The following is a 27,530-nucleotide window of genomic DNA, read 5'->3' as shown; positions in this document are numbered from 1 at the left end:
ACATCGGGCTCTTAAGCTGAGCCTGCTTAAGATTCTCTCTCTCTGGGCATCTGGGTGGCTCAGTGGGTTGGGCCTCTGCCTTGGGCTCAGGTCATGATCTCACGTCCTGGGATTGAGGCCCGCATCGGGCTCTCTGCTCAGCAGGGAGCCTGCTTCCCCTTTTCTCTCTGCCTACTTGTGATCTCTCTCTCTGTCAGGTGGATAAATAAAATCTTTAAGGGAAAAAAAAAAAAGATTCTCTCTCTCTCCCTCTGCCCCACCCTTCCTCTCCCTCTCTTAAAAAAAAAACCATAAACATAAAACAAAAAACCTTTATAATTAAAAGACTGAGAAAGCATATAAAATACAGTAGATTTAAAGAGAGGTAACAACAATTATATTAAATATAAATGGATAAGATGCTTTACTTAGAAGACGAAGATTTCCGGATTAGAACTAAAAGTAAAAAGAGTACCATGAGCTGTTTACATGAGCTATATCTACAACATAATAATTCAGAGAGGTTAAAGGTAAAGAATTTTAAAAATGTGACATGCAAACACTAACCAATAACTCATAAAACAAGCAGGAAAAAAATCAGTAAAAATAAAGATTTAAACAGAATTAACAAACTTGATTTAGTAAGACATATGTATTACATATGTAAACATTTCATCCAACAATTAAAAATCACACTCTTGGCGCCTGGGTGGCTCAGTGGGTTAAGCCGCTGCCTTCGGCTCAGGTCATGATCTCAGGGTCCTGGGATCGAGCCCCACATCGGGCTCTCTGCTCGGCAGGGAGCCTGCTTCCTCCTGTCTCTCTGCCTGCCTCTCTGCCTGCTTGTGATCTCTCTCTGTCAAATAAATAAATAAAATCTTTAAAAAAAAAAAAAAATCACACTCTTTTCAAGCACACACAAGCATTTAAAAAATGACCATATCTTAGGCCATAAAGCAAAAGCAAGTCTTAAATCCCAAATGACAAAATCATATACAGGTATATCTCATTTTATTGTGCTTCACAGATAATGTGTTTTCTTTACAAATTGAAGGTTTGTGGCAACCCTGTGTCGAACAAGTCTACCGGTGCCATTTTTCCCCAAAGGCATTTGCTCATTTCATGTTTCTGTATCACATTTTGATAATTCCCTAAGTATTTCTGAACTTCTTATCATTTTATTTGTTACAATGATCTCTGATGTTACCATGGTAATTGTTTTGGGGTACCATGAACTGTGCCCATATAAGACTACAAACTTTATAAATGTTGTATATGTTCTGAATGCAGATGTGATGTAAATAGCAAAAGAACTAGAAGAGGTTCCTGAAGATATGACTGAACTACTATAATCTCATGATGAAATGTGAACAGCTAAAGAGTTCCTTTTTGCGGATAAGCAAAGAAAGTGGTTTCTTGAGATAGAATCTATTCCTGGTGAAGACACCTTGAAGACTGTTGAAATAACAACAAAGATTTAGAATATTACATAGACTTCACTGATAAAGCAACAACAGGATTTGTGAGGACTGACTCCAATTTTGAAAGAAGTTCTATTCTGGGTAAAATGCTATCAAACAGTATCACAAGCTACAAAGAAAGTATTCATAAAAGGAAGAGTCAACTGATGCAGCACACTTAATTGTTCTCTTATTTTAAGATAATACAACAGCCGGGGTGCCTGGGTGGCTCAGTCTGGTTAAGGGTCCAACTCTTGATTTCAGCTCAGGTCATGGTCTCAGGGTCATAAGATTAGGCCCCACATCAGACTTCAAGCTCAGTGTGGCATCTGCTTGAGATTCTCTCTCCCTTTCTCCCTCTGCCCCTCCCCCTGCTCACATTCTCTCTCTCTTTAAATAAAATCAATAAAATCTTTAAACTAGAAAAGCTCCAGGTACATCTAAATATTCCCCGGATCAGAAATCAGAAAATATTCTTAACTGAATGATAAAGATATTATATGTCAAAAAATGTGGAAGCAGATCAGTAGTTGCCTGGAAATGGGGGAGAACAAGAAGAATGGATCCCAAAGGGGCATGAGGAAACACTGTGGGAGTGATGGATATGTTCATTACACTCAAATACTGTGTATTTGTGCATAACCTTATGGAAACTTAACTATTTATCAGAATCTTTCATTATCATTCAAATCCAACTAAAGTGAAAGTGAAAGAATGCAGGTATATACAATTACAAACTTCATGTTTTTTTTAATCTCTGACTTGTACTAAAAAGGAATAAAAGGGTTGACTAACAGTATCATTTGTTCCTTCTAATGCAAGGATATATTCAATCTGATGTCAGTTTGAACTGTGTTTACAAATTACTTATTTTAAAATGCATGCATTTTGCATAAAAAGTAGATTCATAGATAAATTCAGAAATCCCAGTAAGATCAGGAATTAGAAATTTAAGACTTTAATCTTTAAAACTGCATCAAAAATAAGAGTACTGTTAAATTTTTAACACATTATATTATCTGTTATAGATATGATTATCAAATATCCTTCCTAAAAATTTGCATCATTTTACATGTCCAATCAAGAATATCAGACTGTGTTCTGTTTTCCATGAACCTTTTATTAATAGGGCTGAATATCTTTTCATAAACTTATTGGCCTTTTGCTTTTTTTTTTTTTTAAAGATTTTATTTATTTATTTGACAGACAGAGATCACAAGTAGGCAGAGAGGCAGGCAGAGAGAGAGAGAGGAGGAAGCAGGCTCCCTGTAGAGCAGAGAGCCCGATGTGGGGCTCGATCCCAGGACCCTGGGATCATGACCTGAGCCGAAGGCAGAGGCTTTAACCCACTGAGCCACCCAGGAGCCCCGGCCTTTTGCTTTCTTTGTTAACAATTGTGTATTTGCAGTATTTTTGTCCAATTTTATGTTGCTTTGAACATACATTTTATATATTGTAGATATACAATAAAATGCTCAAATAAAACCAGTATTTCTCATTTCTTAGATTAGAATAGAAAGATTGATAATGACGTTCAGTGTAATGGTAGTATAGACTGATAAAAACACCCAGTATAAATGGCAATATACAGATATAAACAGTCTCCTATTTTCTTTTTTTGTCTCCCCCCCCCCCTTTCTTGAGAGGGAAAGAGAGCATGCAGCACATGTGAGGGAAGGGGCAGAAGGACAGGGAGAGATTCTTTTTTTTTTTTTTAAAGATTTTATTTATTTATTTGACAGACAGAGATCACAAGCAGGCAGAGAGGCAGGCAGAGAGAGAGGAGGAAGCAGGCTCCCCGCCGAGCAGAGAGCCTGATGCGGGGCTCGATCCCAGGACCCCGAGATCACGACCTGAGCCGAAGGCAGAGTCTTTAACCCACTGAGCCACCCAGGCGCCCCAAAGGAGAGATTCTTAAGCAGGCTTCATGCCCAGGGCAGAGCCCAACACATGGTTCAGTCTGGCGACCCTGATCATGGCCTGACCCAAAAATCAAGGATTGAATGCTCAACAGACTGAACCACCAGGCATCCCATGAATAGTCTGATGGGTATATAAAATGATGCAACCTTTTAGAAAGGATATTTGATAACACTATCTACAGCAGAAAATTTAATCTACGTTAAAAATTTAAAACAGAACTCACTTTTGATGTAATTTATAACTCTATTCTCATTGGTGCACAAAAGATGTCCTTTGCACTACTGTTCACAACAGTCAAATAAGGGAAGGATGATGTGTGTTAAGAAATGGCTTTAGGGGACGCCTGGGTGGCTCAGTTGGTTGAGCAGCTGCCTTCGGCTCAGGTCATGATCCCGGCGTCCTGGGATCGAGTCCCACATCGGGCTCCTTGCTCATCAGGGAGCCTGCTTCTCCCTCTGCCTCTGCTTGCCATTCTGTCTGCCTGTGCTTGCTCTCTCTCTCTCCCTCTCTCTCTCTGACAAATAAATAAATAAAATCTTTAAAAAAAAAAAAAAGAAAGAAAGAAATGGCTTTAGGAGGGGTGTCTGGGTGGCTCAGTCGTTAAGTGTCTGCCTTCAGCTCAGATCATGATTTCAGGGTCCTGGGATCGAGCCCCGCACCAGGCTCCCTGCTCAGCAGACAGCCTGCTTCTCCCTCTCCTTCTGCTGCTCCCCCTGCTTGTGCTTTCTCTGTCTCTGTCTCTCTCTCTCTTTCTCTCATATCAAATAAATAAATAAAATCTTTTTTAAAAAATGGCTTTAGGGGAATGCCTGGCTAACTCAATGGGAGAGTATGTAACCCTCTCCCACTCAGGGTCATGAGTTCGAGCCCCAGGTTTGGGGTAGAGATTACTAAAAAAATAAATAAACTTAAATGCCTGAAGGAAAGGAAGAAGGGAAGGAGGGCGGGCTTTAGGCATGCCTGGCTGGCCCAGTCAGGACAGCATGTGACTCCTGATCTTGGGGTCATGAGTTCAAGACCAACCCTGCCCACAGAGCCTACAGGAAAGAAAGCAAGAAAGAAAGAAAGAAAGGGATGGAGGGAGGGAAGGAGGGGAAGAAAGAAAGAGAAAGAAAAAAGAAAGGGAAAAGAAAGGAAAGAAAGAAATGGCTTTGTAAAATGACAGATATATATTAGGTCTTTATGAGAAAGATTGGAGTATACGGTCTAAAAAAGTGAAAACCACATTAGGTTAAAGGAGCAAGTTGCAAAACATTTTATATCACAATCTCACTTCTGTGATTAAAGGCAAAAATTTGCATGTATGAGAGAATTCATATCAGATTATTAACAGTGGCTACTTCTGGGACTGGAGGGGTAGGTGGTACAATCAAGGCAGGAGAAAAGAGGACTTCTTATATTCTATACTGCTTGATTTTATGACAACAAACATGTATTTCTTTTATAATTAAAAAAATAAGCAAAACAATATATTAAATACCATGCAATGAAGATAACCTGTAACTGTTTTATAATTCTTCACATTTTAAAAAGAATTCCTATAAAATGTTTACAAAAGTATTTTAAGCTTTAATAACACTCTTCAGATCATTAAACCATCATCTTAATACCTGCTAATGATAATGCGTATCTGGTTTAAGGCCAGTAACTGTCATACCTACAAACAGTTGAATGAAATAACATTTTCTACTATAGATCTCATAATGAATTATGTCTCACCTTTTTTTTTTTTTTAAAGTAAGCTCTACATCCAACATGGTACTTGAACTCACAACCCCAAGATCAAGAGTTGCATACTCAATGGACTGAACTAGCCAGGCCCCAATTATGTTTCACACTTTTTTTTTTTTTAAGGTTTTGCTTATTTATTTGACTAGAGATAGATATCACAATTGAGCAGAGAGGCAGGCAGAGAGAGAGAGAGAGAGGGAAACCAGGCTCCCTGCTGAGCAGAGAGCCCGATGCGGGGCTTGATCCCAGCTCCCTGAGTTCATGACCTGAGCCGAAGGCAGAGGCTTAACCCACTATGCCACTCAGGCGCCCCATATGTTTCACATTTTTTTTTTTAAGATTTTATTTATTTATTTGACAGAGAGAAATCACAAGTAGGCAGAGAGGCAGGCAAAGAGAGAGGAGGATGCAGGCTCCCTGCCGAGCAGAAAGCCCGATGCGGGGCCTGAACCCAGGACCTGGGATCATGACCTGAGCCGAAGGCAGTGGCTTAACCCACTGAGCCACCCAGGCGCCCCTGTTTCACATTTTTAAATGATGCATCTAGACTTCTGCTTCTGGCTATGACAGCTTAGGTGGTATCAGAACAATTATAAAAAACAGATTAAAAAAATTTAAGTGTTTGAATGGGAATCACAAAAAGATCAGCTCTATGTTCATGGGTTCCTTATTCCCTTGCTGCATTTTCTGACTTCAAAGCAGATCACAGAGGCTAATGAAGAAAGAATAATCATAAAGCTTGCAGTTGTCTTGCGGGGCTGATGACACAAAAATTGGAATTCAGGCTACCAAAGCTGCCAGGATTCAAATGACCAACATCCCAGAGAAATGGAATGACAGATAAAGTCTAACATTCTTCATTCAAGACATTTTCTGACTTTTCCTTCAAGACATTTGCTGACTCCTAGATTTCAGCAGTTTTATGATGGGAGGGAACTAAAATACTAGATTTCAGGGCCCAGAAGGGAAGGGAAAACCTTAGTAAACACCCTTGACCAAACTACAAACCAGGAATAAGAACAGCTTGGAAAAAACAAACAGATTCAACCGGATCAAGACGATCTCACTTAATGAAAGAATGAAAGCTTTCTCTTTCAGATCAGGAATAAAACAGGATGCCTGCTTTTGCCACTTCTAATCACATAGTACTAGAAGTTCTAGTCAGAGTAATTAAGCAAGAAAGAGAAATAAAAAGCATTCAGACTGCAAAGGAAAAGTAAGTTATCTCTGTTCACAAACAAAATACAAAAATTTTATATGTAGGAAAATCTCAAGGTTCCCCCTGCCAAATTGTTAGAATAAATGAATTCACCAAAGTTGTAGGATACAAAATCAACGTACAGAAATCAGTTGCGTTTCTATACACTAACAATGAACAACTTCAAAAGGAAATTAACAAAACCATTCCATTTGCAATAACATCAAAAATAATATAACATACTCAGGAACAAACTTAACTATGGAAGTGAAAGACTTGTACACTGAAAACTAAAAAATGTTGTTGAAAGAAGTTAAAGAAGATAGAAACAAACAACAAATAGAAAGACATCCTTTGGGGGCGCCTGGGTGGCTCAGTGGGTTAAGCCTCTGCCTTCGGCTCAGGTCATGATCTCAGAGTCATGGGATCGAGCCCCACATCAGGCTCCCTGCTCAGCAGGGAGCCTGCTTCCCCCTCTCTCCCTCTGCCTGCCTCTCTGCCTACTTGTGATCTCTGTCTGTCAAATAAATAAATAAAATCTTAAAAAAAAAAAAAAAGAAAAAGAAAGACATCATTTGTTTATGGATTAGAAGTCAGTATTAAGAGGTTCATAATATCCATGGGGCAGGGCAGCCCAGCTGGCTCATTTGGCAGAACATGCAACTCTTGATCTCAGAGTTCTGGGTTTGAGCCCCATGTTGGGTGCAGAGATTACTTAAAAAATGTTTTAAAACTTAGGGCTTGTGAGTGGATCCATCGGTCTGCATCCAAATCTTGGTTTCAGCTCAGGTCATGATCTCATGGGTTATGAGACTGAGCCCTGAGTCAGGCTCCATGCCCTGCAAGGAGTCTGTTTGACAGTCTCTCCCTCTGCCCCACACCCCACTCATGCTCGCTTCTCGCTCTCGCTCTCTCTCAAATAAATAAATAAAATCTTTAAAAATTTTTAAAAACTTAAGAAAAAGTTCATAATATCCAAAGCAATCTATAGATTCGGTACAATCCCACTCAAAAATGTTTTTTGCAGAAATTTAAAAGTCCACCGGAAGTTCATATAGAATCTCAGAAGTCACTTTGGAGCCAAAACAATCTTTTTTTTTTTTTTTAAAGATTGTTTTCATTTATTTGATAGAGAGAGAGCACAAGTAGGGGGAGCAGCAGCAGCAAGAGGACCCCACCAAGCAGGGACCCGATGGGGAGCTCGATCCCAGGTCTCCAGCATTACGACCTGAGCCAAAGGCAGACACTTATCAATTATGCCACCCAGGTGCCCCCAGAGCCAAAAAAATCTTGAGAAAAGAACAAAGTTTCACATTTCCTGATTACAAAGGTAAAATAATAAAAAAAAAGTGTGGTACTGGTAATATATCCAGAATATATTAAGAACTCCTATACTCAACAATAAAAAAGCAAAAAACCCAATTAAAATATGGGTAATGGGATGCCTCGGTAGCTCAGTCAGTTAAGCATCTGACTCTTGATTTCAGCCAGGTCATGATTTTAGGGTCCTGGGACAAGCGCCATACTGAGTTCCATGCTCAGCAGGAAGTCTGTTTCTCTCCCCTTCTCTCTCTCCTTCCTTCCCACTGCATATATGCACATACTTCCTCTCTCTAAAATAAATAAATAAATAAAATCCTTTTTTTTTTAAGATTTTATTTATTTATTTGACAGATAGAGATCATATGTAGGCAGAGAGGCAGGCAGAGAGAGAGAAAGGAGAAAGCAGGCTCCCCGCCAATCAGAGAGCCCTAGGTGGGGCTTGATCCCAGGATCCCAGGATCATGACCCGAGCCGAAGGCAGAGGCTTTAACCCACTGAGCCACCCAGGCACCCCAATAAATAAATCTTTTTAAAAAATGGAGAAAGGACTTAGACATTTTTCCTAAGATATATAAATGGCCAATAAGCTCATGGAAAAATCACTAATCATTAGGGAAATACAAATCCAAGCCACGAGGAGACACCACTTCATCCCTATTAGGATGGCTACTAACAATAGAAAATAACAAGATATAACAGATGTGGAGAAACTGGTACCCTTCTGTACAATTGATGGGAATGTAAGAAGGTGCAGCTGCCACAGATAAAAAGTATGGTGATTCTTCAAAAAATTAAAAATAAAATTAACCATATGATCCAGCCATTCCATTTCGGGTATATATTCAAATGAAGTGAAATAGTCTCAAGGAGATATTAGGACACCCATGTTGACAGCAGCATTACTCACAACACTTAAAAGGCGGAAACAACTGGGAAAGCCTAGGTAGTACAGCCGGTTAAGTGTCCAACTCTTGGTTTCGGTTCAGTTGTGACCTCAGGGTCATGGGCCTGAGCCCTGTGTTGGGCTCCATGCTCAGTACGGTCTGCTTGAGATTCTCTCTCTCTCTCTCCCTTGGCCTCTGCCCCTGCCTATTCGTAGTGCATGCTCTTTCTCTAAAATAAATAACTGTATCTTAAAAAAAAAAAAAAAAGGTTTCACTGACATGCAAATGAATAAACAAAATGTGGTATATACATACAACGGAATATTATCCAGCCTTAAAGGAGAAATTCTGAAACAAGCTACAACATCGATGATCTTGAACATTATGCTAAATGAAATAAGTCAATTATAAAATGGCAAATACTGTATGATTCCACTTAAATGAGATATCTAGAATAGCCAAATTCATAGAAACAAAATGGAGCATAATGGTGTAGAATGATGGTTGCCAGGGGCAGAGGGATGGGAAGAATTAGTTATTTTAATGGATACAGAGTTCGGTTTTCTAAGATGAAGAGTTCTACAGATGGGTGGTAGTGATAGTAGCTCAATAATGTGAATATGTACCAATGAACCATACAATTATAAATGGTTATGATGGTAAATTACATGTTACCATCTTACATTATATGCATTTTACCACAATTAAAAAAAAACTGATCTGGCTGTATTCTGTCTTTCCTCTCCCTCTAAGGAAACAGAGGATTAAATTTTTCTCTAGAAAGAGCTAAAGTTTAGTAGAAACTCCTACAATCTGAGACAAATTTAGAAAGATCTGAGTATGTAGAAAAATATATATTCTTCATGAATGAGAAGGTTCAATTTGCTCTCCCCAATGGAGTCAGTGCTATACCTATAACAATACCAGCAGGTTTTATTGTAGGACTTGACAAGCTGATCCTAAAATTCATATGAAAATTAAAGGGACCCAGAATAGGCAAAATCATTTTTTAAAAAGAACAAAGATAGAGGACTTATATTACCTAATTTCAAGACTTAAACAGAACAGAACAGAGAGTGCAGAAGTTCGATAGGGAAAGTGTTATCTTTTTATTTTTTTATTTCTTTAAAAGATTTTATTTATTTATTTGACAGAGAGAGACACAGCAAGAGAGGGAACACAAGCAGGGGGAGTGGAAGAGGGAGAAACGGGCTTCCCGCTGAGCAAGGAGCCCAATGAGTGACTCGATCCCAGGACCCTGAAATCACGACCTGAGCTGAAGGCAGGAACTTAATGACTGAGCCACCCAGACGCCCCAAGAGTAATCTTTTTAACACATGGTGCTAGAAAAAGTGAACAGCTATACAGCACTAAATAAATTATTAAGAAACACACAGAACCTCTACCCTTATATCTCATACCATATACAAAATTTAACTCAAAATAGATCAAAGGCCTAACTGTAAAATTTAAATTATAAAACTTCTAGAAGAAAACACAGAAAATATTCTCAATGTTCTTAAATTTTGTAACATCTTAAATGGGTTACCAAAAAATGACTAGGAAACGCATGGATGGCTCAGTCAGTTAAGTGTCTGCCTTTGGCTCAGGTCATGATCCCAGGGCCCTAGGATGGAGTCCCTCATCTAGCTCCTTGCTCAGCGGGGAGCCTGCTTCTCCCTCTGCCTGCCACTCCCCCTGCTTGTACTCTCTCCTCTCTGACAAATAAATAAATGAAATCTTTGAAAAATATATGACAATAAAAGAAAAATTCAATCAATAGAATTCATCAAGGTGCTCGGCTGGCTCAGTCAATAGAACATGTAACATTTGATCTCAGGGTTGTGCCCCACATTCAGAGTAGAGTTTGCATACATACATACAGACATGCATAAATTGGAATTCACTGAAATTGAAAACTTATATTCATAAAAAAAAAAAAAACCACTAACAAAAATGAAAAGGCAAGCCACAACACTGAGAGAGAGTATTTGCAAAACTATTTGACCAACAAAAGCTTGTATCTGGAACATATATAGAACTCTTAAAATGCACTAAGAAGATAAACAAACCCCCCAGACAAATGGCAAAGGTTCTGAATAGACAGTTGACCAAAGAAGAGATAAGGATGGTAAGTAAATAAGGGCATGAAAAGATGCTTGACATCATTAGCTATTAGGGAAATGTAAATTAAAACCGTAACAAGATACCATTAGATAATCACTTGAATAGTTAAAATTTAAAAGTGTTAGCATTTAAAAATAACAAGGATATGGAGCAACTGGAACTCTCAAACAGTTAATGAGAAAATAAAATGGTACGGGGCGCCTGGGTGGCTCAGAGGGTTGAGGCCTCTGGGTTCAGCTCAGGTCATGATCCCAGGGTCATGGGATTGAGCCCTGCATCGGGCTCTCTGCTCGGCAGGGAGCCTGCTTCCCCTCCCCCTCTGCTTGCCTCTCTGCCTACTTGTGATCTCTCTCTCTCTGTCAAATAAATAAATAAAATCTTTAAAAAAAGAAAAGAAAAGAAAAGAAAATGGTACAACCACTTTAGAAAACTGGTAGTTTCTTTAAAAAATTCTCCATTTAGGGACGCCTGGGTGGCTCAGTTGGTTGGACTGCCTTCAGCTCGGGTCATGATCCTGGAGTCCTAGGATCGAGTCCCACATCGGGCTCCCCAGCTCCACGGGGAGTCTGCTTCTCTCTCTGACCTTCTCCTCACTCATGCTCTCTCTCACTGTCTCTCTCTCAAATAAATAAATAAAATCTTTAAAAAAAAATTCTCCATTTACCATATGATGCAGCCATTGTATTCCCAATTATCTACCCAAAGAAATGAAAGCATATGCCCACAAAAAGGGCACAGATTGCTTGTATATTTTTAAAACACAACCTTTTATATTGGAAATAAAAATAAAATTGCCAGAATTTCTGTTCTTGCATATAATAAGTTCAAAAGTTGCCACTCCATCCTACCAACAAGTAAAAAGCTAAAACTGAAAAATTAACAACTCTCCTTAGATCTGTCAGAGACGTGAGGTCACAAGATAAACCACTGTTAGCAGATACAAAGAATCACAACTTACTTGAGCAAAAACCCACAAGCAAAAACTACCTCTAGCAACCACTGCTGGGGTAGGAAGACCTGGGCAGTAACTGGTGAAGTGCAGGATGCTCATTGTGGACAAGACTGAAAGTTAAAAATTCCAGGAGATGGGGCCCCTGGGTGGCTCAGTCAGTTAAGCATCTGCCTGCGGCTCAGGTCATGATCTCAGGGTCCTGGGATGGAGTCCCTATATCAGGCTCCCTGCTCAGGGGGGAGCCTCCTCCTCCCTCTGCCTGCCGCTCCCCCTGCTTGTGTGCATGTGCCTGTACTCTCTTTCAGTCAAATAAATAAAATCTTTTAAAAAAATAAGTAAAAATTCCAGGAGAACCGGTCATGGGGGGATTCCCCCAACAGTCTTGTGAGTTTTACCTCTGAGAGTTACCAGCTCCTAACAGTGAATATCAGAGAGAGAAAAATCCCCTCATGCTTCTGACAGGAGGAGAGAAAAAGGAGTATTCTGAAATACGATAGGGTGTTCTGTTCTCAACAAAACCTGCCTTCAAGAAAAACTATTTTACCAGAGCTTAACCTGCTGGGTTTTGTCAGAGCCTAACCTACTTGGGGAAAGGGAAAGAACAAACTCCAGCGCCACCAGCCATCCTGTCCTACCAGTGGGGGAGAAAACCTGAAAGTACTGGTGAAGTTCATAGACCAGAGACACCAAAAGATTGAGACCTAGTAAGAGATTCATACATACTCCCCTTACCCCTTCACCTCACCATAGCATTATTAAAGGCCTATTTTACTGTAGTTCCTTTTATCCAGTACATCATGTCTGCTTCTCAAAAAAATACCAGAAAGCATACTAAAAGGCAGAAAATGCAATTTGGAGAAACTAAACAAGCATCAAAACCAGAGTCAGTTATGGCGGGAATGTTGTAACTCTCAGACTAGATTTTTAAAACTATGATTAATAAGGGGCGCCTGGGTGGCTCAGTGGGTTAAGCCACTGCCTTCGGCTCAGGTCATGGTCCCAGGGTCCTGGGATCGAGCCCCGCATCGGGTTCTCTGCTCAGCGGGGAGCCTGCTTCCTCCTCTCTCTCTCTCTGCCTGCCTCTCTGCCTACTTGTGATCTCTGTCTGTCAGATAAATAAATAAAATCTTTAAAAAAAAATAAATAAAACTATGATTAATATGCTAAGATCTTAAATGAGAAACTAGACACATCAAGAAGGGATTGATAATGCAAGTAGAGAGAGATTCTAAAAAAGAATTAAAAAAAACGACAGAAATTAAAAGCATAGTAACAGAAATGTAGAATGCCTTTCATGCACTAATTGTTAGACCGCTCAAGGCTGTACAATCTCTGAGCTTGCAGACATGACAAAAGAAACCTCCAAAACTGGGCAGGGGCGGGGGGGTGGGGAGACTGGGGGGTGGGAGGGACCAGAACAAAATATCCAAGAACTGTGGGAAAACTACAAGAAGTATAACATATACACAATGGGATGACCGAAGGACAAGAAAAAGAAAGGAACAGAAGCAATATTTGGAGCAATGATGGCTAAGAATGCCCCCAAATTAACGTCAGCACCAAACCACAGATCCAGGAAGCTCAGAGAAAACCAAGTAGGATAAATGCCAAAAACTCCAAACGTAAGCATACCATATTCAAACTTTGGAAAAATCAAACATAAAGAAAAAGTCTTGAAAGAAGCCAGGGGAAAAAACACTTTATCGAGAGCAAGATAAGAATTAAATTCAACTTCTCAGAAACCACACAAGCAAGAAGACAATGGAATGAAGTATTTAAAGGGCTGAGAAAGAAAAACTAACTAGAATTCTGTATCCTTCAAATTGATCCTTCAAAAGTGAAAGAGAATGTTCCTCTCAATCTTGCTGTGAACCTAAACTGCTCTGAAAACATTAAGACTTCAAAAAAAAAAAAAAAAAAAATGGGGAGAGGAGCACATGGGTGGCTCAGTTGTTAAGCGTCCAACTCTCAGCTCGGCTCAGGTCATGATCTCAGGGTCATGATCTCAGGGTCATGATCTCAGGGTCGTAAGACATAGCCCCACATGGGGCTCCATGCTCAATGTGTAATCTGTTTAAGATGTTTTCCCCTCCCTCCCACTCTGCTCCTCTGCCTGCTCATGTTCACTCCCTCAGATAGATAAATAAATAAATAAAATACATTTTTTTTAAAAAGTGGGGAGAAATAGACTTTTGTCAGACAAACAAAAATTGGGGGAATTTGTTGCAAGTAGATATGCTTTTGCAAGATATGTTAAAAGAAGTTCTTTAGAGAAAAGGAAAATGACACAGATTAGAAACTTGGATCTACATAAAGAGAGAGCATCAATGAATGAATAAAAGAAGGTAAAATAAAAATGTTTATGTTTGTGGGGCGCCTGGGTGGCTCAGTGGTTAAAGCCTCTGCCTTCGGCTCAGGTCATGATCCCAGGGTCCTGGGATCGAGCCTCACATTGGGCTCTCTGCTCAGCAGGGAGTCTGCTTCCTCCTCTCTCTGACTGCCTCTCTGCCTACTTGTAATCTCTGTCTGTCAAATAAATAAATAAAATCTTAAAAAAATCAAAAGAATTGTTATGTCTTGCTGGAGTATTGCCCCCCTTCTCATTATGTAACGTTCCTTTTAACTTCTCTTGCTTTAAAGTCTGCTCTGTCTGAAATTAATGCAGCTACTCCCACTTTCTTTTGATTAGTGTTAGTATATCTTTTTCTGTTCCTTTACTTTTAATCTGAAAAGGTTTTTTTAGTGGTTGCCCTATGTTTGCAATATATATTTATAATTAATCCAGTCACTTTCGGATAATACCATAATGCTTCACAAATAGTACCAAGTACCTTATAATAACAAAATATGACCAGTTTCTTCCTGCCATCCTTTGTTTCATTGCTGTCATTCATTTCACGTATGCATAAACCTACACAGAGCCCACTGAGCCACCCAGGCGCCCCAAGACGTAACAATTCTTAATGTGGATGCATCTAATAATAAAGCATCAAAATACATGAGGCAAAAACTGACAGAATGGCAAGGAGGAACAGATGAATCTACTATTAGAGCTAGAGACTTTAACAGCCTTCTATCAGAAATAAACAGATTCAGCAGCAGAAATCTGTAAGGATATATTTGAACTCAATAGCACCACCAACCAATTGGGTATCTGTTGACAATTTCATCAAACAACAGCTTGTGTTACACATTTTACTCAAGCTCATTTGGACCATTCACCAAGACAGACCATATTCTTGGTCACAGACACACTTGAACTAATTAAAAAAAAAAAAAAGAAAGAAAGAAAGAAAGAAATCATAAAATGTCTGCTCTCTGACCACAAAGGAATTAAACTAGAAATCAATAACAGAACTATAGCTGGAAAAATCCTCAAACAATTAGAAATTAAATAATTATAATACTTTTATTTTTTTTTAAGATTTTATTTCTTTATTTGACAGAGATCACAAGTAGGCAGAGAGAGAGGAAGGGAAGCAGGCTCCCTGCTGAGCAGAGAGCCCAATGTGGGGCTCGATCCCAGGACCCCAGGACCATAACCCGAGCGGAAGGCAGAGGCTTTAACCCACTGAGCCACCCAGACGCCCCTATAATACTTCTAAATAACACATAGGTCAAAGAAGAACCCTCAAGAGAAATCTTTAAATATTTTTAACTAAACGAAAATGAAAATACAACTTGCAAAGTTTGTGAGATTCAGGGAGAGCAGTGTTTATAGGGAAATTTACAGTACTGCAACCCTATACCACAAAATCAATCATCTAGGGGTACCTGGCTGGCTCAATCAGTAGAGCTTAAGATCTAGCCCCACAGGGCATAAAGCTTACTTCAAAATTAAAAATAAATCAAATAAATTATCTAAGCTTCCATCTTAGGAAACTAGAAAAAGAACAAATTAATCCAAAATAAGCCACAGGAAAAAAAATAATTAAAATTAGAGCAGGGGTGCTTGGTTGGCTCAGTTGGTTAAGGGGCTGCTTTTGGCTCAGGTCATGATCCCAGGGTCCTGGAATTGAGCCCCTCGTCAGGCTCCCTGCTCAGTGGGAAGCCTGCTTTTACCTCTCCCACTCTCCCGGCCTGTGTTCCCTCTCTCGCTGTCTCTCTCTGTCAAATAAATCAATAAATAAAATCTTAAAAAAAAAAAACCAACAAAAACAAAAGTTGATTCTTTGGGGAAAAAAAAAAATCAACAATATCAATAAGCCTCAAGCCAGGTTAAGAGAAAAGGGAGAAAACACAATTACTAAAATCAGGAGCCTAGATGGCTCAGTCAGTTAAACCTCCTGACTCTTGGTTTTCGCTCAGGTCATGATCTCAAAGTCATGGGATCCCGCTCCTCACCAGGCTCCATGCTCAGCATGGAGTCTGCTTGGGAGTCTCTCTCTCTCTCTCTCTCCCTCTGCCCCTCCCGTCCCCTTTCTCTCTCTAAAGTAAATAAATCTTTTTTTTTTCTTTTTTTAAAGAAAAGAACTGAAAGAGAGAACATCACTACAGATCCCATGGACATTAAAAAAATGATACAGGAGGGGCACTTGCGTGGCTCAGTCAGTTAAGCCACCAATTCTTGATTTTGGTTCAGGTCATGATCTCAGGGTCATGATAATAGCCCTGTATTGGGCTCTGTGCTGGGCATGGAGCCTACTTAAGAGTCCCTCTCATTCTGCCTCTCCCCCCACTCAAAAAAATGAATAAGTTAAATTAAATTTAAAAATAATACAGGAATATTATAAACAAATCTCTCTCCCAAATCTAAAAACCTCAATCAAATGGACCAATTCCTTGAAACACACAATCTACTAAAACACAATCTACTAAAACTAAAAGAAGAAGAAAACAGATAATCTAAATAGCTATGTATCTTTTAAGGAAGTTGAATCAGGGCGCCTGGGTGCTTCAGTTGGTTGAGTGTCTGACTCCTGGTTTCAGCTCAGGTCTTCTTAGGGTGGTGAGTTCAAGCCCTATATTGGGCTCCACATTCAGTGGGGAGTCTGCTTTAGATTCTCTCTCCACCCCTCCCCCACCCACTCATAAGCACATGTGCTCTAAAATAAATAAATAAGTCTTTAAAAATTTAAAAAAAAAAGAAGAAGAAGAAACTGAATCAATAATGATCTTCCAAAACAGAAAGCATAGGTTCAGATAGGTTCACTTGTGAATTCTACCAAACATTTAAGTAAGAAATGGTATGTATTTTCTACAATCCAATCTGTTCCAGAGCATTGAAGCAGAAAGAATACTTCCTAATTCATTTTATGAAGCCTGCATTACCCTACTATCAAAACAAAAGACACATAAGAAAACTATAGACCAGTGTCTCTTATTAACATAAATACAAAAATCCTCAACAAAATATTAGCAAATCGAATCCAACAATATATAAAAAGAATTAATTATATGCCATGACCAAGTGGGATTTATCCTATTATGCAAGGCAGTTTCAACACACAAAAATCAATCAACGTACTTCATCACATCAACAGTCTAAAGTAGAAATATCACACAACTACAGAAGATGCAGAAAAAGCATCTAACAAAATCCAATACCCATTCATGATAAAATCTCTCAGCAAAGTAGGAATAAAGATGAATTTCTTCAACTTGAGATAGAACATCTACAAAAACCCTACAACTAACATCATATTTCATGGTGAGAAAGTCCAAGCTTTCCAGCTAAGATGAGGAACAAAGCAAAGATGTCTCACTACTGTTTTTCAACATTGTACTGAAAAGTCCTAGCTAATGTAATAAGACGAGAAAAGGAAATAAAAGGTATACATATTGGGATAGTAGAAATAAAACTGTCCTTGTTCACAGATGATGTGGTCATGTAGAAAATTCAAAGGAATCAGCAAAAAAACTCCTGGAACTAATGAGCAATTATAATAAGGTTGCAGGATATAAGATAAATATATATAAGTCAATCACTTTTCTACATACCAGCAATGAATAAATGGTATTTGAAATTGAAAACTCTTTATCATCTACATTATCATACTTAAAAACAAAATACTTAAGTATAAATCTAACAAAATATATGTAAGATCCAGGAGAAAAACTACTAAATTCTCATAATAGATATTAAAGAACTAAATAAATAGAGAGATAATCCATGTTCATGGGTTAAGATTCCATATTGTCAAGACATCAATTCCTCCCAACTTGATCTATAGATTCAATCCCAATCCCAATAAAAGTCCCAGAAAGTTATTTCCTGGATACTGAAAAACTGATTCTAAACTTTATATGCAGGGGTGTCTGGGTGGCTCAGTCATTAAGCGTCTGCCTTCAACTCAGGTCCTGATCCCAGGGTCCTGGCATCCAGCCCCGCATCAGGCTCACTGCTCAGCGGGGAGCCTGCTTCTCTCTCTCCCACAATCCCTGCTTGTGTTCCCTCTCTCGCTGAACCTCTCTGTCAAATAAATAAATAAAATCTTAAAAAAAAAACAAACAAAACAAAACCCACAGCATGTATAACACCAAGAGTGAACCCTAATGTAAACTACGGACTTTGTTAATGAGGTGCCAAGGTAAGTTTCACTGACTGTAACAATTGTACCACTTTGGTTCAGGATGTTGATAATGAGGGAAGAGAAGGGTGGGTGGGACAAGGAATACGGAGGAAATCTCTGTACTTTTTACTCCAAACTGCTCTGAAAAATAAAGTTTATTAGTAGGAAAAATAGAATCAGCATTTTTTAAAAAGAGTCTTATTTATTTGACAGAGAGAGGGAGAGAGAGAGTGCACACAAGCAGGGGGAGTAGGCAGAGGGGGAAGCAGGCTCCCGCTGAGCAAGGAACCTGACATGGGGCTCAATCCCAATATCCTGGGATTATAACCTGAGCCGAAGGCAGACACTTAACCGACTGAGTCACCCAGGTGCCCCTAAAATCACCATTTAACTCAGAAAACAGAATGCCCTGAAAGTTACCAAAGACCTGGGAAAACATCTGGTTCCTCAATATAGCCCGGAGTAGTGGTTAGCTTATGCATTAACACGAAGAACAATAGCACATAATAGACTTTATGTTTGAAATCCCCAAAACTCAATATACTCAGAACTTGTAAATAAAGTGGAGGCAAAAGAAAAACAAGAGCTCAGAAATAAGGCCACTGTAGTGCCCAAAAAACTTTAAAAGCTTCCTGAAAAGAGGTATTCTGAATTTTTAAAAGGATATACCACTGGAACATGTACAGCAAACTAAAATAATCTGCTAAATATATTAAATAGTAATATAGCATATTATACGCCAGTTTCAATTAAGAATCTAGAAGACTCTCAAAAGGCTTTTTGCTCTTTTTAACGAGACAGCTATGCTCAAGTCTTATCTTCATGTCCAAGTGATAAAAAATATGCATAACACACAGTTCCCTGGTAGGTTGCAAATTCAACAGATGTCACTATAGCCCAAAAAAATGTTGTTGGCCTGAAAAGTTCTTTAAAATTTGAATACATTTAAGTATTCTTTAATACTTTCTTTGGTCTGGCCTCTGTCCCAACATTCTCGCTTTGCTACATCCAGTCCAATTCACTCGTGTTTGTTATTTCCTTAATCCCAACCATAACTTTGGTTTGAGGCCCCCTACCTTATATTGTTATTTGTATTACTAAACTTATACTTTGATTCCTTTCATTTAAAACTTCCTTATTAAATTCTGCATCATATTCTAATACATTTGTATTAGAAACGGGTATTTCCTCTTCTCTTTCAATTTTCCACATTTCAGAGCTAGCACTTAATTAGTCATGCATGTATTTTCAGAATGATGACAAAAACAACTCTTGCAAAGAGACAGTGGTTTATTGCTATTCCTAATCTACACTTAACTGCATGACGACGGAATATAGATTACTGATGGGCTTTACTGATGGGCTTATAAAGGCCTACTGAAGCTCGTGATAAAGGCCTCTGATGGAGTGTGAGGAACGATTCCTTATTCCTCAAGTTAATAGTTTTGCTCAAAATTGTTGCTATTTGGCAGTATTTCTGACTAGCTGCTTCATCCTCTCATTAAACACATACATGCGCTCATCTGCACACTGAAAAATGTACCTCTGCTTCAAAAAGAAACGTGTTAAGATTTACATGCCTTGCATGGATAAGGCAGAGTGATGCTGGTGGATCTGAGGCTAGAATCAGAACTTTGAATGGAACAGGGAAAATTTCTTCCTTACACAGCTAATGCTACAAACATACCTGAGAGAGTATACTAAGGGAAAAGTTAATACAAAACTTTCAAGTGATCAATGTCCGTGTGGTTATGCCCAAGCCATCTATTAATGATAAATTAAAAGTCTCGTTACCTGTCAGGACCTGAGTTCAGGCACTCCTGCGGAAGCTGGTGACAATACTAACCCCTGCACTCACTGTGTAGGGAGGTGCACTCCTTGCACTGGGGCTTAAGTGCTAGTGATTTCACCAACCCTTGAAGTGCAGAACAGTAAAAAAACAGTTTTCAGCCGTTTTTCTTACTGAGTTCTCATTTTTTAAATATTACAAAGATCTCAATTAGGTTTTAAAATAAGTTATTTTTGTTGAAAAGGCAGTGCCTTAGTTTAAAGAGACACACGCCAATAGGTCTTTCTGGGTCACTGCACAAACCACAAGACAGCTTCTTTTTCATCAATTAAAAATTTACACAAAGAAGCAACAATTTCATGCCTTCGAACGACTTTCTGATTTTACTGTAAAGTACCAAGATTTAGTGGCTACACATATGTAACTCGGTCTTACAGAAGGCAATCATAACTATTAATAGGTACTGTACTAAAGGAGATCAACCGAGTTAAAAAATGGTACCTTTCCTATTGACTCAGTTATTCCCCTGTCAAACCATACCACCCTGGAAGGAGCTGGCAATCAAATTTGCAACTACTAATTTCTAAAGAACAACATGTTGTACTCTTCCATACAGTAAAAATCAAATGCTACTATGCCCAAGGATAGAATTACACTGTGTATGTATCTGGAAGGCCAAAACTGTTTCTGACTGAAACCTTAAAATGCCACATTAATACAATTTCCCATTCTCTTATACTCTCAAATTAGATGAGCTTACACATGATTCTAGGTTTTTCCCATTGCTGTAGGAGAAATGAGTTGAAAAATACCCCTTAGCTAGTTTTGAAGAAAATATTTTATGTACCTAAAAAAGAGTAATGTTTTATCTGAATCTCTCTCCAAATCCCCTTCACTTCTACAAGCTTTCTTTTCTCTTTTGACCCTCTTAGAACACAAACACTGCTATTCTAACTATTAGGAGCTTGACACCATTCAGTTATGCATACTCAAAGCATTTGAGTTCTCTGAATTCTTCCCTGGCATTTTAGTAGAGGAAGATAAAAACAAACCTGAGCTGAAACCATGCCAACTGGAGGGTGCGAGTATATTTTACAATCTCTTCCTATCTATAGTGGCACCATTTTAAAACTACATCAAATTTAAATGTTCTCTACCTACAACAGAGCAAGCTTGTCTTGATATGCTTGGCTAAAATGCTTACATTTTTCTTCACAGATAAAGAAATTAAATAACCCCTCTTTCATTTACCTAAACAATTTTTTAATGTTGGCACTCATCCAAAGTCCATTTGAAGGATCTGTTCCTCTAGCTTAAAATCACAGCAATTTGATCTCATTTACAAACAATCGAACAATAAGTACTTCTTGGCAATACTCTGCTCAACTGCTACTTTTTTTTTGGGAGGGGGGGGTCATTCTATGGACAAGATAATTTAAGAAAAATTCATGAAATAAATACAGCTCGGTCTTAAAATATTACTTGTATGCTTCTTTTCAGTGTAAAGGAGAGGGGTAAGAGCAATACAAAATGTGAACTAAAAGGCCAAATTTCTAACTTATTTGATATCAAATGAAAAGATTTTCTTTTCTTTTCTTTCCTTTTTTTTTTTTTAAAGTAAGCTCTACGTGCCAAGTGGGGCTTGAACTCACAACCCTGAGATCAAGAGCTGCATGCTCTACTAGCTGAGCCAGCCAGGCACCCTGATAGCAAACCAAAAATTTTCTAACAGGAAGTCACATAGTAGTGAAGACTAACCAAAAGATCATTCTGCAAAAGTAAAAAGCACTTCAGTTCCAGTATTAATACACTTGTGACTTCATGCCAAACATGACAACTTTTTAAAATGGAGCTTATGTGGGAATAAGATTTCAGGCCAAAACAGACTACTCAATTTAATCCATTGTTACAATTACAAGGTCTAAAATAGTTCTCATTTTGAAGATGCTAATTGAGTTCCCAGGCATTCTATATATTTCCTTTTGACATATTTTTAACTTTGTAACTAACTTGGTCATCTAGCTTCTAACCTCCACATTCCATCCCGCAGGACAAATATTTTTCTCTCAATTGTGAATAAGATTCATTATTCCAATTTTAATCTACTGTTCAAGAGGGAAAAAAAAAATCTTTAAGAAAACCACATATGAACTAAGCCACCTTGATAAACCAATCTTTCATGTTCAAAGCACTTATTTTAAAAATATCTCTTCAGTTTTGGGTGCCTTGGTGGTGTGGTCAATTGGGCGAGTGACTCTTGGTTTCAGCTCAGGTTGTGACCTTGGGGCCGTGGGATCAAGCCCTGCATCGGGCTCCACGGTCAGTGCAGAGTCTACTTGGGATTCTCTCTGTCCCTCCCACTCAAGCTCGCTCTCTCTCTCTCTCTCTCTCTCTCAAATAAATAAATTAATTAAAAAAAATAACTCTTTAGCTTTATATGCATGGTATTATATTCATTTTATATTTATGGAAATGTAATCTGCCTAGGGTTACAAAATATGTTAATGTTTGAAGTAGAATTAGAATGTGGCATCTCCTTTATCTCATAGTACAGATTATTAAAATATTTCCCACGAACATCTAAAAATGTTTCCTATTTCTAAAGTAACAAACACTGCTACCTTAATCTGAAAATGTATATGCCACCACACATACATGATACACACAGAGAGACAGCAAATTAAATGGAAAACAGCTCTTACCTTCATCTCCCTCTGGTGCATATGAAGCTGTAATAATGTCAATATCAGCACAATTCATCACAATCTGATTGGTTGCCTGCCTCACCTAAGGGGAAAAGAAAAACAAGCAGAGTCAGAAATAGCCAAGATTAATAACATGTACGTCTTCATCTTGGCCTAATGTATGGCACAGGGCATTTTAAGCCCAGACATCACTAAAACCTAGACTGAGTATTTATACTTCAATGGTAAAAAATAAATGAGTAGTTTTAAGTAATCTAAGGCAATTCACATTTTCCAAATTATATTAAAAGCAACCATAAACACTTAAGTATTTTAGACTTTAAGCATCTGACCAGTGAGCTAAATAAAAGCATTTTTCCTACTTAAGCTTTTATTTAAAACAATTAAAACTTTCCAAATTAAAAATTAATTAGGAAACATTTCTTGTATGTTGCAATTAATTATGTATTTCAACCTACACATCAAACCCATCATAAGACCTTCTTTAAGGATAGAGGAAGAAAAGCGGTATCATAAATCATGTCAAAACTTCATAAGACACTCTTTAAACTTTTTTCTCTTATCAAAGGAACATTTTGGATATAACAGACACTAATGACTCACCACCAAGATTAAATAAACTTTTTAAGATTTTGTCTTACTTACTTCAGATCCCCCCCAATAAAATATAGATATAATGAAAGCTCCTCGCTTCCTCATTACATGGAGATAACCACCTCCTAAGGCTAATGTACCTCTTTATCATGTATATATAGTACTTCTGCTATATATATAAAGATCAATAAGCAATGTTTTTAGTTTTATACAAATACCTTTGCACCTGCTTTTTTCATTTAACATTGTTTCTGAGATGGGTAAATGTAGACAGATACAGATCTAATTCATTAATTTTAACTCCTATATAGTATTCCATTATAAAAATAAACCAGTTATTTATCCATTTCCGTCCTAAAGGAAGTTAGATTGTTTCCACTTTTTTTGTTTTTTATTTTATTTATTTATTTTTTTAAAGATTTTATTTATTTACTTGACAGAGAGATCACAAGTAGGCAGAGAGGCAGGCAGAGAGAGAGGAAGGGAAGCAGGCTCCCTGCTGTGCAGAGAGCCCGATGAGGGGCTCAATCCCAGGACCCTGGGATCATGACCCGAGCCGAAGGCAGCGGCTTAACCCACTGAGCCACCCAAGCGCCCCTCCACTTTTTTTGTTTTTTAAAATAGTACTATAACAAATATCTTGGTCCATGTTTTCTTAAGCATATTTTTCTTTACCAAGAATATCCCAATTATGCTCTAGAGTAGTTTCAATTACCACTCCCATGAGCAAAGAGTGAAGAAATACCATGTTTGGGGTGCCTGGGTGGCTCAGTGGGTTAAGCCCCTGCCTCCGACTCAGGTCATGATCTCAGGGTCCTGGGATCGAGCCCTGCATTGGGCTCTCTGCCCAGCGGGGAGCCTGCTTCCCTCTCTCTCTCACCTGCCTCTCTGCCTACTTGTGATCTCTATCAAATAAATAAATAAAATCTTTAAAAAAAAAAAAAGGAAATACCATGTTCATCATCCTCTAAAAAACTTAAAATATCTTTGACAATCTGATGGGTATTAAATGCTATTCCACCATTGCTTTAATTAGAATTTTCCTGATTAATAGTAGCACTGGTTAAGTAAGCATCTTCTCTACTTAGTTTCTTTCTCCCCCTTTTTTTTTTTAGCCATTGCTTTTTCTCCGCAAATTGTTCATTTATAACCCTTGCCCACTTTTCAATTTGGTTGTAGACTTGATTTTATATACTTGCTGCATTTAAACAGAACCTCAGATTCATTTTCAGACCATTCACTTGAATGGTCTGAATTTAAAATAACAAAAATCTGGGGCTCCTGGGTGGCTCATTCGGTTATTGGTTTCATTGGTTTCAGTTCAGGTCATGCTCTCATGGTTGTGAGATGGAGCCCTACATGGGGCTCCCCTGCTCAAGGTGGAGTGCGCTTCAGATCTCTCTAGATCTGAATGTGGCAGTTTTGAAGAATATAGTTTTTCTATCCCCTTCAGCCTCTCCCTCCCCCTCAGTCCCTCCCTGCTCACGGGCAGACACACTCTTTCCCTCTCAAATAAATAAATAAAATCTAAAAATAAAATAACAAAAGTACAGATGCCCTAAATCACAAACAAATGTCTACAGAGGCCAGCCAAGCAGGTGAGTAGAGTAGGCCAGGGGAAGGCTATGGATAAAGGAAGGAGAAGTAGTCATTTCTTGGAGCTAACCAATTACTGCTATATTGAAAAGCAGACTCCATATTGACAGATCTTCCAACTACAAAAAAACAAAAAACAAAAACAAACCCCACAGGGGCTCCTACTTGGCTCTTTTGGTAGGGCATGTGCAACTCTTGATCTCTGGGTCTGAGTCGAGCCCCACACTGGACAGAAAGATTAAAAAAAAAAAAAAAAGCCACAAATTTCAGATTTCATGTACCATCTCCCAAATTGTAACTGATGGCAACTAACACAAAATTTGCAAGAACACTGTGCAGTCCAAACAAAACCCACAGAAGGTCAATACTGCCTCGAGATCACTAACAGAACACAGAACCAGGTAAGGACACAAGAGTAATATAATGTCTGTATGAAAAAGCTATACCAAAGAGTAATCATTTTATTAATAACCAATAAGTAAACACGATTAATCTCAAACTAAAATTACCTGACCTAAGTTACAGATACATATTAGTAAGCCTGTAAAAATTGCTAACATATAATGTGAAACTATTTTGGCTCATTAAAAAACAATCCTTTTCAGGGACTTGCTAAGTCAGTTGGTAGAGCATGAGACTCTTGATCTTGGGGATATGTGTTCAAGCCCCACACTGGGTGTAGAGCTTAGTTTAAAAAAAAAAAAAAATCCTTTTTCATAAATCTTTCTGTTTCTAAACAAAAATGTCATTCAATGAACTTTAAAAAAAATTTTTTTTAAGTGGCAGGAGCACCTGGCTGGCTCAGTCCATAGAGCATGCAACTCTTGATCTTGCCCCATGTTACATACAGAGATTACTTAAAAATAAAATCTTTAATTAAAAAATAAATTAAACTAATCTTTAAATACATAAATAAATAAATAATTTTTGTAAGTGGTAATATTCCTTCACACCATTTATTTCATCAGGAACATTCCTAAACAGTAACAAAACCTTTCTGTCCCAACTGGCCATTTATAGCACTGCATTTGAACAAATAAAGCAAAAAAGATCCCTGTGCCTATTTATAAATTCACTTTTAAAAAATTCAGCAACACAGAAATGAAGCACTTAATGAGGCTGGGGTGGGCTGCAGGGAGGTGTCTCCAAAAAGTAAAAATGAATAAAAACCTTCCAGAGTTTGAAGTTTATGCCAACAGAATAATAACAGCAGTTTAGTTACACATCTTCATCTCTATTGAGGCAAGCATATTTTCATCCAACAACATTTACAGTGAATTTAATGGTAACCAAGCAGTTAATCTGCCAATGTCAAGAGAGCTGTACAACACTACATACGCCAATTGACATTCACCTCACTACTACTTAACATTCTGAGGGAAAGAGTTTGCATACTTTGGAAAGGCACAGTCTACAACATCCATTTACAAGTACATTCTAATTCCTCCTGTATTTAGGGGAAACCCACCTGTTTATACTACTGAGTTAAGCTGCTTGTTGAATAGCTAATAATTTTTTTTTCCCAAGACGCTGCCATTTCTGGAAGGGTGGGAGGGAAGAACCAAAGGAATAAAAATACTTATCTTAGTAATAGAATGCTACTCAAATTTTAAAAAATCTCACTGTATACTCTGCCTCATCTTAACCATGTCCTTTAAACAGGATAGAAAGTGTTTGTTTTAGTACTTAGTACCTGATTCACGGTAATCAGTTAATAGATATTGTTATTAAGACACACACACAGAGGGGCATGTGGCTACCTCAGGTGGTAAAGCATGCAACCCTTGATCTCAGGGTTGTGAGTTCAAGCCCCACACTGGGCACAGAGTTTACTTTAAAAAAAAAAAAAAAGGCATACACAGAGACCAAGATTAAATGTGCTATAATCATAAAGATGTTCCTCCAAATATCATCTAACAGCATTCACCTAACAGTTTATAAAGTGTCTATCAGAATGACAGAAAATTTCAAAGCTTTGTGCTACATTATATAGTACTTTGGAGGTCAACATACATGTACAGATTTTAAATACCTACATAGATTTAAGTGCTTCAGTGCCACACTGTAACACTGCTCTTTTTTATGTTTTCCCCACAATAGCACTGACCTGATGATTCAGTACATGAATTCTCACATCTAACATCACCATTAGTGATACTTTCCACTACCAAAAATACAGGTAATAATTCAAAGGAATTTCAGCATTAAGATCTTCACAGTTTGCAAGCTTAAAATAGAAGCAAAATGTTAAAGTAGGCATATATATCTTGTAGATAACAAGCTCACTTTCAACATCTCCATTTGATGCTACTAAAGAATGGAACACAGTGTTTCCTTTCCTTTTTTCAAACCCAGGGTTAAGTCCTCTCGGAGCCCCGTACAGACTGCACTGCAACTCAACCAAACACCAAGTAATGGCTCTATTGAAGAGGCAGCTTGACCACTGGTAACAATTTTACAATGGAAGTTTCCTATGAGTTAGGAAGGCAGCAATGTGAGATTTTTTTTTTTTTCCCTGAATGAGTCTTTATTATGATCACTCTCAGAAATACATCTTACAGGTACTATAAGACCCAAGAAGCTTTTCTGTGATTACCAAAGCCCTCAGATTTTAGTAAAAGGAAATCTCCAGTGTGAGTCACTCTGCCTTACAAGCAATTTTGTTAAAATTTTGAAATAATCATTGTCTTTGTGGAATAGGGCTGTAATTTCTAGAGACAATAAGGAGCGATTAATTAGTAAACACAAACTGAGCCA

The 27,530-nt window shown here is 38.1% G+C and overlaps 1 protein-coding gene across 2 annotated transcripts in view; it reads right to left on the bottom strand.

Annotated features, from left to right (window-relative positions):
- Positions 1 to 27,530, bottom strand: part of NPEPPS (aminopeptidase puromycin sensitive) — an 89,958-nt gene that overhangs the window by 52,456 nt on the left and 9,972 nt on the right. For both annotated transcript variants that reach the window (XM_047707896.1, XM_047707895.1), the window contains exon 2: positions 22,581 to 22,665. In XM_047707896.1, the coding sequence (XP_047563852.1) occupies positions 22,581 to 22,665 (85 nt within the window). The remainder of the gene's footprint in view (positions 1 to 22,580; positions 22,666 to 27,530) is intronic.

This window comes from Lutra lutra, chromosome 16 (genome assembly GCF_902655055.1).
Source record: "Lutra lutra chromosome 16, mLutLut1.2, whole genome shotgun sequence".
Taxonomy (NCBI): Eukaryota; Metazoa; Chordata; class Mammalia; order Carnivora; family Mustelidae; genus Lutra; species Lutra lutra.
This window is presented reverse-complemented; position numbering and strand designations above follow the sequence as displayed.